Source organism: Physeter macrocephalus, chromosome 14, assembly GCF_002837175.3.
Source record: "Physeter macrocephalus isolate SW-GA chromosome 14, ASM283717v5, whole genome shotgun sequence".
Lineage (NCBI taxonomy): Eukaryota > Metazoa > Chordata > Mammalia > Artiodactyla > Physeteridae > Physeter > Physeter macrocephalus.
In genome coordinates this window covers 118,762,808-118,776,809 of record NC_041227.1, presented here as the reverse complement: position 1 = coordinate 118,776,809, position 14,002 = coordinate 118,762,808, and the positions used below count along the sequence as shown (strand labels likewise).

The 14,002-nt window shown below is 59.1% G+C and overlaps 1 protein-coding gene across 2 annotated transcripts in view; it reads right to left on the bottom strand.

Annotated features, from left to right (window-relative positions):
- The window catches only part of WNT3 (Wnt family member 3), a 49,125-nt gene that overhangs the window by 4,621 nt on the left and 30,502 nt on the right, over nucleotides 1-14,002 (bottom strand). For both annotated transcript variants that reach the window (XM_055090358.1, XM_024130337.2), the window contains exons 2-3: nucleotides 4,240-4,481; nucleotides 236-501 (exon numbers count right to left, since the gene is read on the bottom strand). In XM_055090358.1, coding sequence (XP_054946333.1) covers nucleotides 236-501; nucleotides 4,240-4,481 — 508 coding nt within the window. The remainder of the gene's footprint in view (nucleotides 1-235; nucleotides 502-4,239; nucleotides 4,482-14,002) is intronic.

Sequence of the window (14,002 nt, the reverse complement as noted above, 5' to 3'; positions counted from 1 at the left end):
AGCCCTACACGGGCAGCTGAAGTGCACCGGATGGGCTGGCCGGTACCTGCGCTCGCGGGCTGCCGCATCCCCAGGGTGGGGTGGGGACCGGGTGCAGTCCGAGGAGAAAGGAGGCGGAAAGAGGAGAGCAGGGAGCCGGGAATGCACAAGGGCCACAGGGAGGGGCAGGCAGGGGCAGGGACAGGTCCGGGAAGGGGTCCTGGGCAGGGCTGGGGTGAGGGCGGCCAGGGCTCACCGTGCGGCCAGCCTCATTGTTGTGCTTGTTCATGGCCGAGCGCGCGTCCGGCCTGTTCTCACGTGCGTCCGCGAACTCCCGGGACACAAGCACCCCGAAGTCGGCGTCCTCGCTGCAGCCGCCCCACTTCCAGCCCTCGCCGGGCGGCCCTTTATGATGCGAGTCGCAGCCACAGATGGTGGAGGTGCCCTCCGCACAGGAGCGTGTGACGGCGAAGGCCACGCCGGCTGAGGCGATGGCGTGCACGAAGGCCGATTCGCGGGTGGCTGTGGGGAAGGCGTTGGGAGGCACTGCTCAGGCCGGGCCCTGGGACGCGGCTGCCCTGCCTTGACTTCCCCAGCTGCGAAAAGGGGCTCGGCAGCCCCAGGGGAGAAGAAGTGCCTTTTCCTCTTTGGTTGGCCGAGCCCCTGGTGGGTATCCCCAGTTTACAGATGAACAAACTGAGGCCCAGAGCTGCTAACTGATTAACCCAGGGCTTTAACAGCTGGCAGAGTGGAGCCTGTTAGAAACAGGGGTGGAAGGACAACTCTGGCAGATTGCTGAAGAGATAAGGTGGCCTTGATCCGTCCTGGCCCCACGCCCCCCTGCCCTCCACCTTCCCAAATTGGAAATCCCAGCACAGGCCCGGGCCCTCCCACTCCTGAGACAGCCTGAGGTCTGTGGGGAGGGAGGCCTGGGAACCTACAGCCTAAACCTACCCAAGTCCACCCATTGCCCACCTGGATGCACGTGGGCAGACCCTTTCCTCTCCTGAGCCTCAGTTACCCTTTTTGTAAAATGGGTACAACTTCCCTCTGCCACCAGAGTTCCTGACCAGGAGTGCAGTGGTCAGCATGTCAGCTTACCCCTTCCATTCTCCTGTCCTCCACCCAGACAAAGCCAAGGTTTTGGACTGAGAAGGCCAAGCCCCTCCCGGGAGGATGGAGGGACACAGGGCACTTCCCTGCTTCTGCCCCAGGGTCCAGCAAAGAGAAAGTAGAGATTCTCAGGGTGCCCCCCCCACCCCGACGACGTCATTATAATGATAACTACCTTTGAGTGCTCGGTTTGCACCAGATTCTGCCCTTCTTGTGCTTTATCCCATTTAATCCTCTCACCCCTATGAGGCAGAAAGTCTTATTACAGGCCCATTTAGCAGATACACAGACATTGACAACTAGGGAGGCAAAGGCCTGAAAGACCTGCAGTCCAACCATCTCTCTCCTTACTGGTGAGGAACCCAGAGCAGGGAGGTGACCTGCCCAAGGCCAGGCAGGTTGCAAAACGCCGGGCTGCTGGCCTGGATGCCTCCTTTCCTGGGCTGTGGCTCTGGTCCCGAGCGCTGAGGGCAGCTCGGCGGACGAGGGAGCCTGGTAACCCCTCGTGGCCACTGCCGTCTCTTCAGAGGCCCCGGGGCCCTCGTGGGCCACCGGCAGAGGAGGGTGCGTCCCCCTTCCCGCGCAGGCCGGCGGGGAGTGGGAGCGGTCCCCGCCTGGGCAGTGGACCCGCGCAGCCAGCGCCGACTGCGACACGGGGCGGCCGAGGCCTGAGGCGCTGCGCCCCGGCTCCGACCCCGGCCCCGGCTGCCCACCCCTCAGCGACCCGGGGGCCGGGGGCGCCGAGGGCGAGCGCCGCGCTTCCGGCCGGCCCGCGGCCTCTCGCGGCGGCGGCGGCGCCCCGGCCCCGGGCCGCGCTCGTTTCCCAGCCCCGGGGACGCGGGGGGCGGCGGGGGCGGGGCGGGGATTAGCCTGGGAGCGGCGCTGACAGCCCTGCTGTGCTGGTCCCCGTCCGGCGGGGCCCGCTGGGCGGCTCAATCCGCCTTTGTTCGCGCGGTGTCACACCGCATTACCCGCATAATGCGGCCGCCGGGCCCGGGCCGCCGGGCCGGCCGCCACCGCGTAGCAACGGGCGGCTCCCGCGGCCGGGCCGCGCCCCCGGCCCCGGCGCCGGCCCGCGAAATCCCCATTGAAGCGGCGCCCCCCGCCCCCGCGCCGCGCCGAATGGCCAGAGGGCGTGTGAATGGCTCGGCGGCCGCAGCGGGCGCGGGGCCGGGCCGCGCGGTGGGGGGCGGCTCTCGGGCCCCTTTTCAAGCCGCCTAAGCCCCTCCGGGCCGCCCGCCCCGCCCGGGGACCGCGATCCCCCGCCGCCCGCACCCCGCCGCCGCAGCCTCGCGCCTTCCGGCCCGGCCGCTGACCCCTGCGCCCCCCGCGCCCGGGTGCAGCCCCGCCCCGGCCTCCGCTCCGGGCGGGCCAGCCCCGGGGAGTCGGTCCCCGGCGTCCGCGGAAGATGCGCGCCCCGGAGCAGACCGCCTCCCTGCCACCCTGGGTCTCAAAGCCGTGGGCAGAGGTCTACCCTGGCGGCCCACGCGGCAGGGGTGCGGGACTCGCCAGAGGCGGGGCCCGAGCGTGGAGCCTAGAGCTACGTTCGAACCCGTTCCCGCCGGGCTCTGGGCGCTGGGGCGCGCGTGCATGCGGGGGCCCTCCTCCCGGAGACCGCAGAGCTTCCCTCAGATTCCCAGTGTCTCTGACACCTTCCCTCCCTCCCCCCACACAAAACTGCCCTCTTGCAATTTCGAGATGTAGGCAAGTCCTAGAACCTACAACGGTGATTTAAAACGTTAAACACAGACGTGAAGGGATAATAAGCTCAGAGACCCGGTTTTCACAGGCTAACGTCCCGCGCGGGGAAGAGCAATCAGAAGGTGAGTCTTGCTTTGGGGAGCGCGTCTAGACGCCAGGCTGTTTGATTAAGCGCTACCTGGCCCGAGGTGGGGCACCGGAAGGCGAGGAGACTGACACACCGGCAAGATCAGGTTTGAAATGCAAACCACCGCCACTTGGCCCCAATCGGAGGCCAAACCTTTTATGTAAACAAGGAATAATTAGCTTTGGTAATAGAAGCGTCAGCAGAATCATCATCCATTGATTCGCTAATTGTCCTTCTGTCCCACGACAATAGCCTGTAGGTCGGACTTACAAGGTGCACCTGAGGCACAGGTAAAGGGGGACTCCACTCTAAAATGGGGGGTCGGCTTCGTCCCACTCATTCCCTGCCACTCCCCTCCAACCCTTCCCCAGGTCCAGCTGGTTCTCAGATCCCTTTTCTTTCTAGCTGTAAATGCAACTCTTCTAAAAGGAGGGAGGGCCCGGTTCACCCGTTTGGGTGCCAAAGCCCTGGTGGTGGCCGGAGGAGGGTTCAAGTGGCTGAGGAAAAGGAATGGTAGCTCCCGGGAGGCCAGTGGGCCATTACATTCCTAGACACTGCAATTGCTCAGAGAGTAGCCCAACTTCAGCCCAGAACGCACCAGCCCCGAAGTCCCCTTCTTGGGAGCAGTTGTGCCTCCATCCCTCTCTCCCAGTGCCTTCATGTTCAAAGTCAAGTAATGTGAATCCCATTCATTTGCGACACAGCCAATGAGACTCCCAGGTTGCAAGATGCAAGCTACCCAGAGGCCAGCACACCCTCTAGCCCCACCACAGTCCGTGGGCATATCCAGCTATCAGGGCATGGGGACCAGCAGAAGCTTCTCACGGAAGCACCTGGGGGCAGTGCAGTGCCACCAGCACGAGGCAGCTTCCTCCGCTCCAGAATTTTTCTACATGGGAGGGACCTAAGGGGGACAGTGCTCTCACCCCACCCCAAAGCTAGATTTACATAGCACTTAACACAGCGTTGGGAAAACGTCACAAAAGTCCACATCAAAGCCTGGGGCCACCCACTGTGCCAGCCAGGAGGAAAAGAAGGCCGCAGCCTCCTAGCCTGCCCTAGGATCTCGGGATGGGATCTCAAGGCTGCCCAGCCCCCAGCAGCACCTGGGAAGGTGCGGCAACCACGTGAGAGCCTGGGTCAGGCCAGAGAGGGACCTGGCCCACTTTCTGTGGAGGCCGCGGGTCGTGACCAGCGTTATCGCCCTCCCCTGGGGACCCTGGGCTCAGAGCTGAGACGCCCTGATGTGGAAGGGTGACTGTGTCCTGATGCCCTCCCCCCACCTCCTCACGCACCTCCTACCCACCCAGAGACGGTACCTTTGTCGAGGACGGGCCCGAAGATGGCCAGGCTGTCGTCGATGGTGGTGCAGTTCCAGCGGCGGCCCCGGAACTGGTGCTGGCACTCCTGGATGCCCAGCTTCACGCCCTCGGCCACGCTGGGCATGATTTCGATGTAATTGCGGCAGAAGCGCAGTTGCTTGGGGACCAGGCCCGGGATGGAGCCGCAGAGTAGGGGCTGTGAGCCCAGGGACGTGTACTGCTGGCCCAGGGCCAGGGACCTGCGGGCAGACAGAGGGCAGTGGCACCGCAGGCACAGAGCATGCGGCCCACTGTGGGCATCGCTTCTTCTCCGCGAGCACTCAGGGTAGGTGGAGCCACGGAGGGCCTGTGAGCCTGAAGCCACGGCCCTGAGGAAGCCGGCATCTGAATGCACTGCCTCTGACCTTGCGGTATACTGTCCCTTGAAGGGCAGAGCTCTGATCCAGGGAGTCGGCCCTCTGCCGTGGGCATTTCCAGTTTGCAGGGGCACCTGGGGGCAATGCAATACTATGAAAAGAACCCTGGATGGAAAGATGGTATTAGAGACCCAGGTCAAGTCCCTCCCAGGCTCTGGGCCAGTGTCCCTGATGGGGAGAGGTCAGGTTGGGAGTTTCAGTTTCTAGGGCCACATGGAGACTTCCAATGATCCATCGGAAGGAAACAAAATCTACGGAGAGGAAGATGGCAGGAGCTGGCTCGACCCCCATCACATCACATCGCCTCTCAGAGAAAGCAGAAAGTAGAGAAGCCTCAGTCCTAGCAGGGAGCTTGCACTCCTACACACACATACACACACATACCACCTGTGGCAATGCCTCTCAGCCTCTTCCCTAGGACGATGCCTGCCCAGCCCAGAGCCTCCCAGTGTCTCTCCCCAGGTCCTCTGTCCTTTGTCCACCATCTTTGCATCTGGAGCGCCATCTCTTTTTTGACCAGAGCTTGGAGCTTGGCTTTGTTTCGTGAAAGTCTCGCTCAGGGTCAGGAGGGAGAAGACCTCAGATCGTACTCCCCCCATCCAACGCAAGTGACCTTGATCAAATCACGTCACTCTAATGTCCCTCATCGTTCAGTCAGTAGTCTGTCAATCTAGGTGGGGCTAACCACGTAACCACCCTGCCTTCTGGGCAGTGCCTGCCTGGGTCCTGAGGGGTGGGAGGGGCTGCAGGCCTGGCCCGTCTGCACCCTGGGCCTTAAGACCGAACCTGAGTGATAGAGCAGGTCAGCCCAGAGCCCCCTGACGGGCACCAAGACGCACACAGCATCTGACAGGGCCTTGCAGGGTGCCCTCTCCTGCCCCTGCCCCGTTTACAGTTATAAACTGGTTATTGTGATAATGATAATCAAACTCCTATCATTTATTATGTGCTGGACCGGTTCTGAGTGCTCAAGTCTCTTACCTTATGGAAACCTCACAGCAAGTCTGTGAGGCAGGACCTTTATCATCATCATCAACATCCCATTTCATAGACAAGGAAACTGAGGCCAGGGAGCTAAGTAAACTGCCCAAGGCTGCAGGGCTGTGCAGCAGCAGCGTTGAGCCTCCCGCCCCCGCTCAGGCTGCCTCTCCACGTGCTCTTAACCAGCACATCCAGGCCTGCCCTGCAGCTGCCCCAGCGGCACTGCAACCACCGGATAGAGAAACCGAGCCAGGGTTCAGTGCAGATGACTCAGCCTTGGGCCATCATGGGAGGAAGGGAAGAAGGCCAGGCCTTTCCCACTCCCTCCTCTGACGTTTAGGCCCCAAAGCCCTATAGGCAGACAGCTGGAGAGGGGAGCTGGGGCCAGACGGAGGACGCTGCTACCCCCACGGCCTCACCTGGGTTTGGTTCTGAGTGTGGGCCATGCGGGCCCCTCTAAAGGAACATGGAGATTCTTTGCCACCTCCTCATACCCGGCCTGGCCCCTGAGGGTCCCAGAGCATCATGGGGAGACCTGGCACCCACTGCCCAGCCTCCGTGTCCCTCCCCTTCGGCCAGAGTCCTCCCCGGTCTCCCCCACCACAGGCACCTCCATCCATGCCTGTCCCTAGAGGGAGGGACCGGCCTTGCGGAGCCCACGCGCTCCTTCAACCTGGCCTCCTGGACCCACTGCAAACTCTAACCTGGTCAGGCCTGGGTCACGATCACCTCTGGCACCGGGGGGCTCTGTCCCACGTCGCCCGCCCCCCCATTGACGGGTCTGCTCAGCAACCACACCAGGGCCCCAGGGCTCCTTCCTTTACTCCTTCCCCATCCTCTGTCCCTCTCCTCCTTCCTTGCCCTCTCCCGGCCTTTGCCCTACACCCGTTGGCACTTCTGCAGGCCTGGGCACCCTCGAGCTAAGCTGGATCAGAATAAGAACCTACAAGAGATGCCTTTAGAGAGCACAAAGCCCATTATACAGATGAGAAAGCAGAGGCCCACAGAGAGAAGCGGCTCGCCCAAGGCCACACAGCCAGATCCACGGAGCCAGGTGAGGCTGGTGCCACTGCAGGGAAGGGGGGCTGGGGTGTGGGGAAGCCCCGGCTGGCTCTTCATTTCCACCCAGTGAGGCTGCTCCTCATCCCAGCCCTCCGAGCGGCTCCCTGCTCCCTCATTTCACCAGTATCCCCACCCCAGTGGGTCCCAGGTGGGCCTACCCAGCCCAGCAGAATGCCCAAGCCCTACGCGCTGGCCGGCAGGGCTTGGGTGGCTGCAAAGGCCGGAGCTGTCCCCCAAACATCTCCCAGTAGGGAGACGCCACGGTCCCCCGTGCTCCCCTCCGGAGCACCAAGCCCTTGACTGTGAATCCTTCCTCCTGGACAGTTGCAATCTCTCCTCTGACCAAGCAGATTTCCTTTCCTCTGCAGTCACGTTCAACGCTAGCGATCATCACGACCACCATTTATTTAGCACTTATATGCCAGGCACTTCACAGATATCATGTCACTTAATCCTCAACAAGAGCTCTGTGACGTGGGTACTGTCATCTCGGTTTTACAGATGAGGAAACTGAGGCAGAGAAGTTGGGCAACCGTAGGTTTGTCTGACTCCAGGGATGATACCCTCCGAGAATAACTCCCAGCCTCAAGAGATGATGAGTTCTTTTCCCTCCTCCCAACAAACCCTGTCTCCTTCCTGCTGTCCAGGTCCATCGTGCACCTGGAGCCAGGCTGCCTGCATTCAAACCCAGCTCTGCTGTTTCCCAGCTGCTGATCTCAAGCAGTTTACTTAACCCCTCGTGCCTCAGTTTCTTCATCTATTAAATAGACATAATGGGAGGGATAAAGGATAGAAAGCTCCCGGCACACAGGAAGCCCTCAAGTCGCGGTGGTCATGGTGGTTACCATGTGTTTAGGGGCTGTCCCCAGCACTCTGTCCCCTGCTATGTCATCAACCTCATTTCTCAGCCCTCCCATCCCTGACTTGACAGAACACATCGGAACTTTCAGAGCCCCTTCCCATCCATCACTGGGAAGGATGCAAAGCTGGCCCCTTTCCCGGAAGCTCGGTCCTAACCAGGGTGGCTGAAAAGACATCTGTGATCTGGCCGAGTGTTAAAGTTAACCCAAAGGGCAAGGGCGTAAGGACCTTTCCAGGATGCTCCGTTCAAGGATTTCAGCTCAGATCTGGACATCCTGCCGGTAATGAGCAAGGGCCTCTAGGGATGGGGGTTTAGCTCTGAGGGCTGGTGCTGGGGCTAATGGGGCTGTGGCCGTGGGATTGATTTCTGCAGGATAGCTGCCCTCCCCCAAATACGCCCTGCCACCCGACCCCTGAGCCTCCTGCCCACACATGCTCATGTCTGAGATTCCACCACCACAGTTGCGTTAACTTGACTCACAGCTCCTTGTCCGCATCAGCGGAGTGCATGTTCCCCTGGAGGAGGTCACACAGTGAGCCTCGTCCTCCTCAGTTCTTCGTACCAAAGTGTGAGTGGCCTGCTGGATGACTAGCAGCCCGCCATCCAGAGCGCCTCTCCACTGCCCAAGTCCCCGGCAAACATCTTACCCATCCTTCAACCTCCAGTTCCTGGGTCGTCTCCGTTCCGAAGAATTTCATGGGCCCCCAGACAGAAGTAACCTCTCCTCCCTCGTGTTTTTCCTCTACTTCACTCAGACCTTATCCCAAAGGGCTGAAACGACTTGTTTCCAATTCCATCTGGCTGTGCTAGCGTGAGTTCCCTGAGGACAGAGGTTGTGTTGTGTCTCCTCCTATTCCCCCCAGCACCTCTCACCATACCAGACTTGTCTGTGGAAAAATTGTCTTCCACGAAACCAGTCCCTGGTGCCAAAAAAGGTTGGGGACCACTGATCTAAAAGATGAAATCAAGAACATAGCCCCATTCATTGTTTATTCTTAAGTTTTCCATTTTATTACATGTCTGCATTTTAAAATTATAAAACTAAGAGAAAAACTTGAAAGTGTTCCAGTAAATGATTCAGCAATGTGTAAAATGTAAGTCCTGTATCCCCAGACAAAATCACCACCATTAACAATTTGGTATATGTCCTACCCTAAATAAACAGAAACACACACACACACACACACACACACACACACACACACACACAAGCACCCACACGAGCAACCTTGGCCGACCAAAGGGCCAGGCCCATGCCAGGTACTCGCTGATTCTCCAGGGGAGGAATAAAAGAACGACTCCTTCCCAAAAGGCCAGTCTGATCCACCCACCCCCCGTCTTGCAGCCCCTCAGCCAAACTCCCCAGGCCTCCAGGCATCCGGAGGTTCCACCTACACACAGGACAAGATTCCTCAGTTCCGCTGAGGAAGTTCCTACGTTTAGGACCTGAGACAGTGGCTGGGCTCCCAAGGGAGGTGGGGACCTGCCTGGCACCGGCAGCTGGTGAGGGGGAGGGTGGAGGGCACCTCCAGGCCTATTTATACCCAGCTCCTGGCCCTGCCCGGCCCAAGGGCCCTGCCACCCTCCCCTAAGGACAGCTCATCCTCCACCCAACCACCCACTGCCCAGCTGGGCTGAGGACAGACACAGGCAGCCAGGCGGACGGGCGGCAGGTGCCAGCCCGCGACAGGCTGCTCCAGAGGCCTCCATGTTGACCTCTGAGGATGAAAGCCCCTCTCCAAACAGGCCAGGCGTAAATGCCACGCACGGTCTCATCAGCCTCCCAGCCCCACCAAGCCATTCGCCGCCACCCGCGGCGCCTTCGGCCTCCAGAAGCTGGGGTGGGCCTGCTTGGTGTGCGCAGGGCCACCTCAGTGCTGAACTAGCCTGGGCACACAGCATATAGTGAGAGGCCTACAAGGCTCCCACGCAGCGCAGCCTGTTCGGTGACCGTGGCGCCGTGGGCGCACAGACTCTGCCGTCCGCCCAGCAAGGACCTGCCGGCGGGGACTAGGTGCTGCAGGGAGCGGCCACACCGTGCTGTCCCCGCCCTGCCTCCCTTAACGAGCCACGTGGGTTGGAGCCCTACACCCAACCAGCTGCCCTCCCCTGCACTCAAACTTTCCTACGTTTTTGACCTTAGGCTCTTCCAACATTATAGTGTTTGAGAGATTGGAGGGGCCTCCGGAGTCATCTAGTTTAGGGTGTTTCTTATTTGTTAGCCATTTTTTCCTAATATACATCCTCCCCCCCGCCCTCCCCGGTACATAAAACAGACAAAAAGAGGGACTCTTCCTCAAAAAGCTAAAGACAGAATCACCATATGACCCAGCAATTCCACTCCTAGGTGTGGATCCTGGAGAATTGAAAGCAGGGATTCAAGCGATACTTGTACACCAGTGTTCATGGCGGCACTACTCACAACAGCCAAAAGGTGGAAACAACCTGAGTGTCCATCAGCAGATGAATGGATGACAAAACGTGGTAAATCCATCGAGTGGAATATCGTTCAGCCACAAAAAAGAATGACGCTCTGATACAGGCTACAACATGGATGAACCCTGACAACATTATACCAAGTGAAATAAGCCAGACACAGAAGGACAGATATAGTATGATTCCACTTACATGAGGTACCAAGAATAGGCAAATTCATAGTGACCAAGAGCAGATTAGAGGTAGCTGGGGGCTGGGAGGGGAAGTTACAGCTTAATGAGTATGAGTTTCTGTTTGGGACAATGAAAAGGTCTGGAAACAGACAGTCGTGATGGTTGGACAACATTGCAAACCTACTTGATGCCACTGATTTGTACACTTAAAAATGGTTAAATTGAAAGGAAAAAGAAAGGGCAGGGGCCCAGAGACCTATCCCTTGACTTTCCCCTTGCTCTCACCTATGGCCCCTCTGCAGGGTGCAGTCTGAGAACCACTGGTCTTATCTAATCCCTTCCTCCTCTGGATGGGAAGACAGACCCAGAGAGAGTTTGTTGTTTTCCCAGGTCACACAGTCACATATGGGCGGGGCTGTGGAAGGTGGATCCAAGGGTGCAGCCCAGGGAAAGGCTCCAGGGTCCCCACCTCTGCTCTCCAGTCTCAGGGTGAGCTCCGTGGCCGAGCCTCCCCCGGTCATGCCTTTCTTGGAGTCATGGGCCCCTTGGCCTCACCTTTTCCAACGGCGAGGACTAACCATCTCTGCTAGCCCCAGACAGGCCACCTTCAGACGCTGACCCAAAGAACCGGTGCCTCTTAAGCTGACTGCCGTGAGTTCAGGAGGAAGGGAAGGAGATGGAAAAAGGGAGGAATCACAACCACCTCCTTTGTGGTCCTTTGTCTCTTTCCTCCAGAGTGACCACCGTGTTTCTGGAAACAATAGCCCAGTGCTTGGTGCTCTCCCAGCTGGCTCCTGGACAGTACTGGACAGATGGCCTTCCTGTTCCTGGGTCCAGAGGGGCCCAACCCTGGCGTGGGGCAAGATGGAAACTTCCAGAAGGGGAAAGAAAATCTTGAAAATGGGCAGGAAGTAAAGATCCAGCATTGGCCTTGGAACTCAAGGCTACTACTTTTCTACTCAGCTCAAGAGGCCACTCAGGGCTGGTGGACATCATGAGGGGCGCCTGACAAGTTCAGGGGCACACGTACCCAGTGGGGTGGGGGAGGGCAGGGCCTAGTGGGCCCTGATGCACCCAACTCCTGGAACTTCCAAAGAGCTTTAACACAAGTGGCAAGGGCCACTCACCCTGGTGCTTTGGCAGGAAGCTTGTGACAAAGCAAGAGGAGGGACTTAGGTCAAGAGTCACAAGCTACCACTTTTTTCCACCCATCCGCTTGTCCTCCCTGGAGCACATGTGGGCCCCACGGGTGCTAAGCACAGCTCTACACCCTCCCAACCCAACCCTGCACCCATCTCAGTGCGAGCCAAGGGGAGGGAGTTGCTTCTGAGTCCAAAGGGCTCACGTGGTCCCGTAGTCCTCAGAGCAGGCCTAGATACCCCAGCAGATGCCTTTCATCAACATCTGCCTGGACCTCTCCTGTCAGCAGCTGGTCCATTCACTCAGTAGGCATGGATGGGTCCTCTGGTTCTCGTGTCCCAAGAAGAGCTACAGGGCCACCCTTGTTTATACACAGGAAGGGAAGGGTGAGGGTAGAAAGGATCCACACACTGAGCTGGGACCCAAGGTCCAGAGAGGAGTCAATGAAGAAGCAACTGCAAGAGCCTGACCCCAAGAGCAATAAACATGTGGCGTGCATAGAGGTGCCCTTAGGAGAGCAGGTTAAAGTCTTCCCTTGGCAAACAAACTCATTCCCCACCTATTCACTCAACACACATGTAAGTGACGACTGAATCGGGCAGAGTGCCAAGCACTGGAAACATGGAGATGAACTGAGCCACACCCACGGGGCGCCCAGACCAGGAGGCATCTGTCAATTACAGACCAACAAGCGTTTTTCCAGCACCTACTAGGTCTGGGTGCCATGTGTGCCACGAGTGACAAAGGGTCCCCAGGCACCTGTAGCTTAGCACCCAAGTAACCCTCACACCAGAAAGCACATGGTAAGAGCAGGGGCATCCTGGAAGGGGGGCGAGCGGGTCCCAGGCAGTGAGGACCGTGAAGGCACGCTGGAAGGCAGGCACTGAGCTGGCGAAGGATGGCTGGGGCACCCTCAGGGGGAGCTGGGGTGCCAGGGAAGAGCCCCAGGCAAGAGGTGGGAGAGAACAGCGGCGGGCCCACCCCAGCTGGAGTCCCAGGACCTTACAAAGGAGCGGAGGAGGGGAAGGGGGCCCTGAGTGCCAAGCTTTACTCTGGCGACGTGTGCAGCCATTGAAGATTCCTGAGCTGGGCTTTGGAATATTAACCTATTAGACAACGTCTAACTGCAGAATGGGGCCAGGGGGTGGGTACTAAGAGACCCAAGGCTGGGAAAGGAGTGCGGGGGGAGGTGGTTGGGGTGATACTCTATGCTAAGGAGAGTCTCAGGCCTGTCTGCGTATTACAGTCCTCCAGGGGGACAGGTTTCAGGGCTCGGGGTGACCTCTTTGGGCTGGGGCCCGAGCACCTCCCATTTAGTTTAGCAGGGCCTGTGGCTCTGGGTCTCAGGACAGTGGCCTTAGAAGCAGAGAGGAAGGGACTTCCCTGGTGGTCCAGTGGTTAAGAATCCACCTTCCAATGCAAGGGACGTCAGTTCGATCCCAACCTAAGATCCCACATGCTGCGGGACAACTAAGGCCGCACGCCACACCTACTGAGCTCGCGCGCCTCAACTAGAGAGCCCGCAGGCCACAAACTACAGAGCCCACGCGCTCTGGAGCCCGTGCACCCCAACTGAGACCTGACACGGCCAAAAAAATAAATCAAATAAATTTTAAAAAAACCCAAAAAACAGAAGCAGTGAGTAAGGATGGGTCACATGGAAACAACAGGAAGGAGAAAAGGATGACCAAGATTTTGAGCCAGGATGACCAGAAAGATGGAGATGCTGTCAACCAAGAAAGGGAAAGTAAGAGGCAAAGCAGTCTGGGGAAAAAAGAGGAAGTTTGTGGGCCTGGTGAGACCTGCAGGCACCCAGGTCCAGACAGCACCGGAGGTGCAGAGCTGGAGCCCAAGAGAAAGACCAAGGCTAGAAGTTCAGATCTGGGAATCTGTCCTGGAGCTAATAGTTGAATAATACTCGAGGCCTTGTCTCCCCCAGGGGGCACCCGGAAAAAGGGTGAGACAATCAGGGAGCCTCATGGTGGCGGTGTTGGATGCCACTTGCCAAGGGAGGGAGGGAGGGAGGGAGGGCACGAGGGTGGAGACAGGGCCCTCACACCAGGGGGGATAGAACTTCAGGTCAAGAGGTGGGGAGGGTTTTTCCAAAACCCCGCAGGAGGCAGGCTGGTCGGGCTGGGCTCAGCCAACACGGGCACCAAGCACCTGGGTCTGTTTTCTTGCCAGTGTTCCTGATCAGGAGACGTGCAGCCAATAGACTTGGACAGAGCGAGTCACCACGCCCTTCCTTCCTTCCTTTCCTCCGCTCTTTCCCTCTCCCACTTGTGTCCCCACCCTCCTCCTTGGGTGAGCACTCGGGATGCATCCTAAGCCTTCAGTTCACAGTGTCCTCCTGCGGGGTGGGGATGGAGGGACCTCTCTGTGCTCACAGTGGGACCTCCCAGCCTGCCCCCCGCCCCCGCCCCGGGGAGCTTGTCCTGCTCGCCCTGGGACCCAGAATCTGGGTCACTCCCTCAGGTTGCCTTGGCTGAAATCTGGCCCTTTGGACTTCGGTCAGCACTTCCTGGATCTGTCGCTCTGTACTGGTGTGAATGTGAGGGAAAGGGGGTATTCCAGGCCGGCAGTCCACGTCGCCATGGGTGACAAAACCCACACATCCCCCCCAAATGGAACCAAAGTAAAAAGCCATTCCCTCCCATTGGCAGCAGCCCCCGAGGACTGGCCACGGTGCC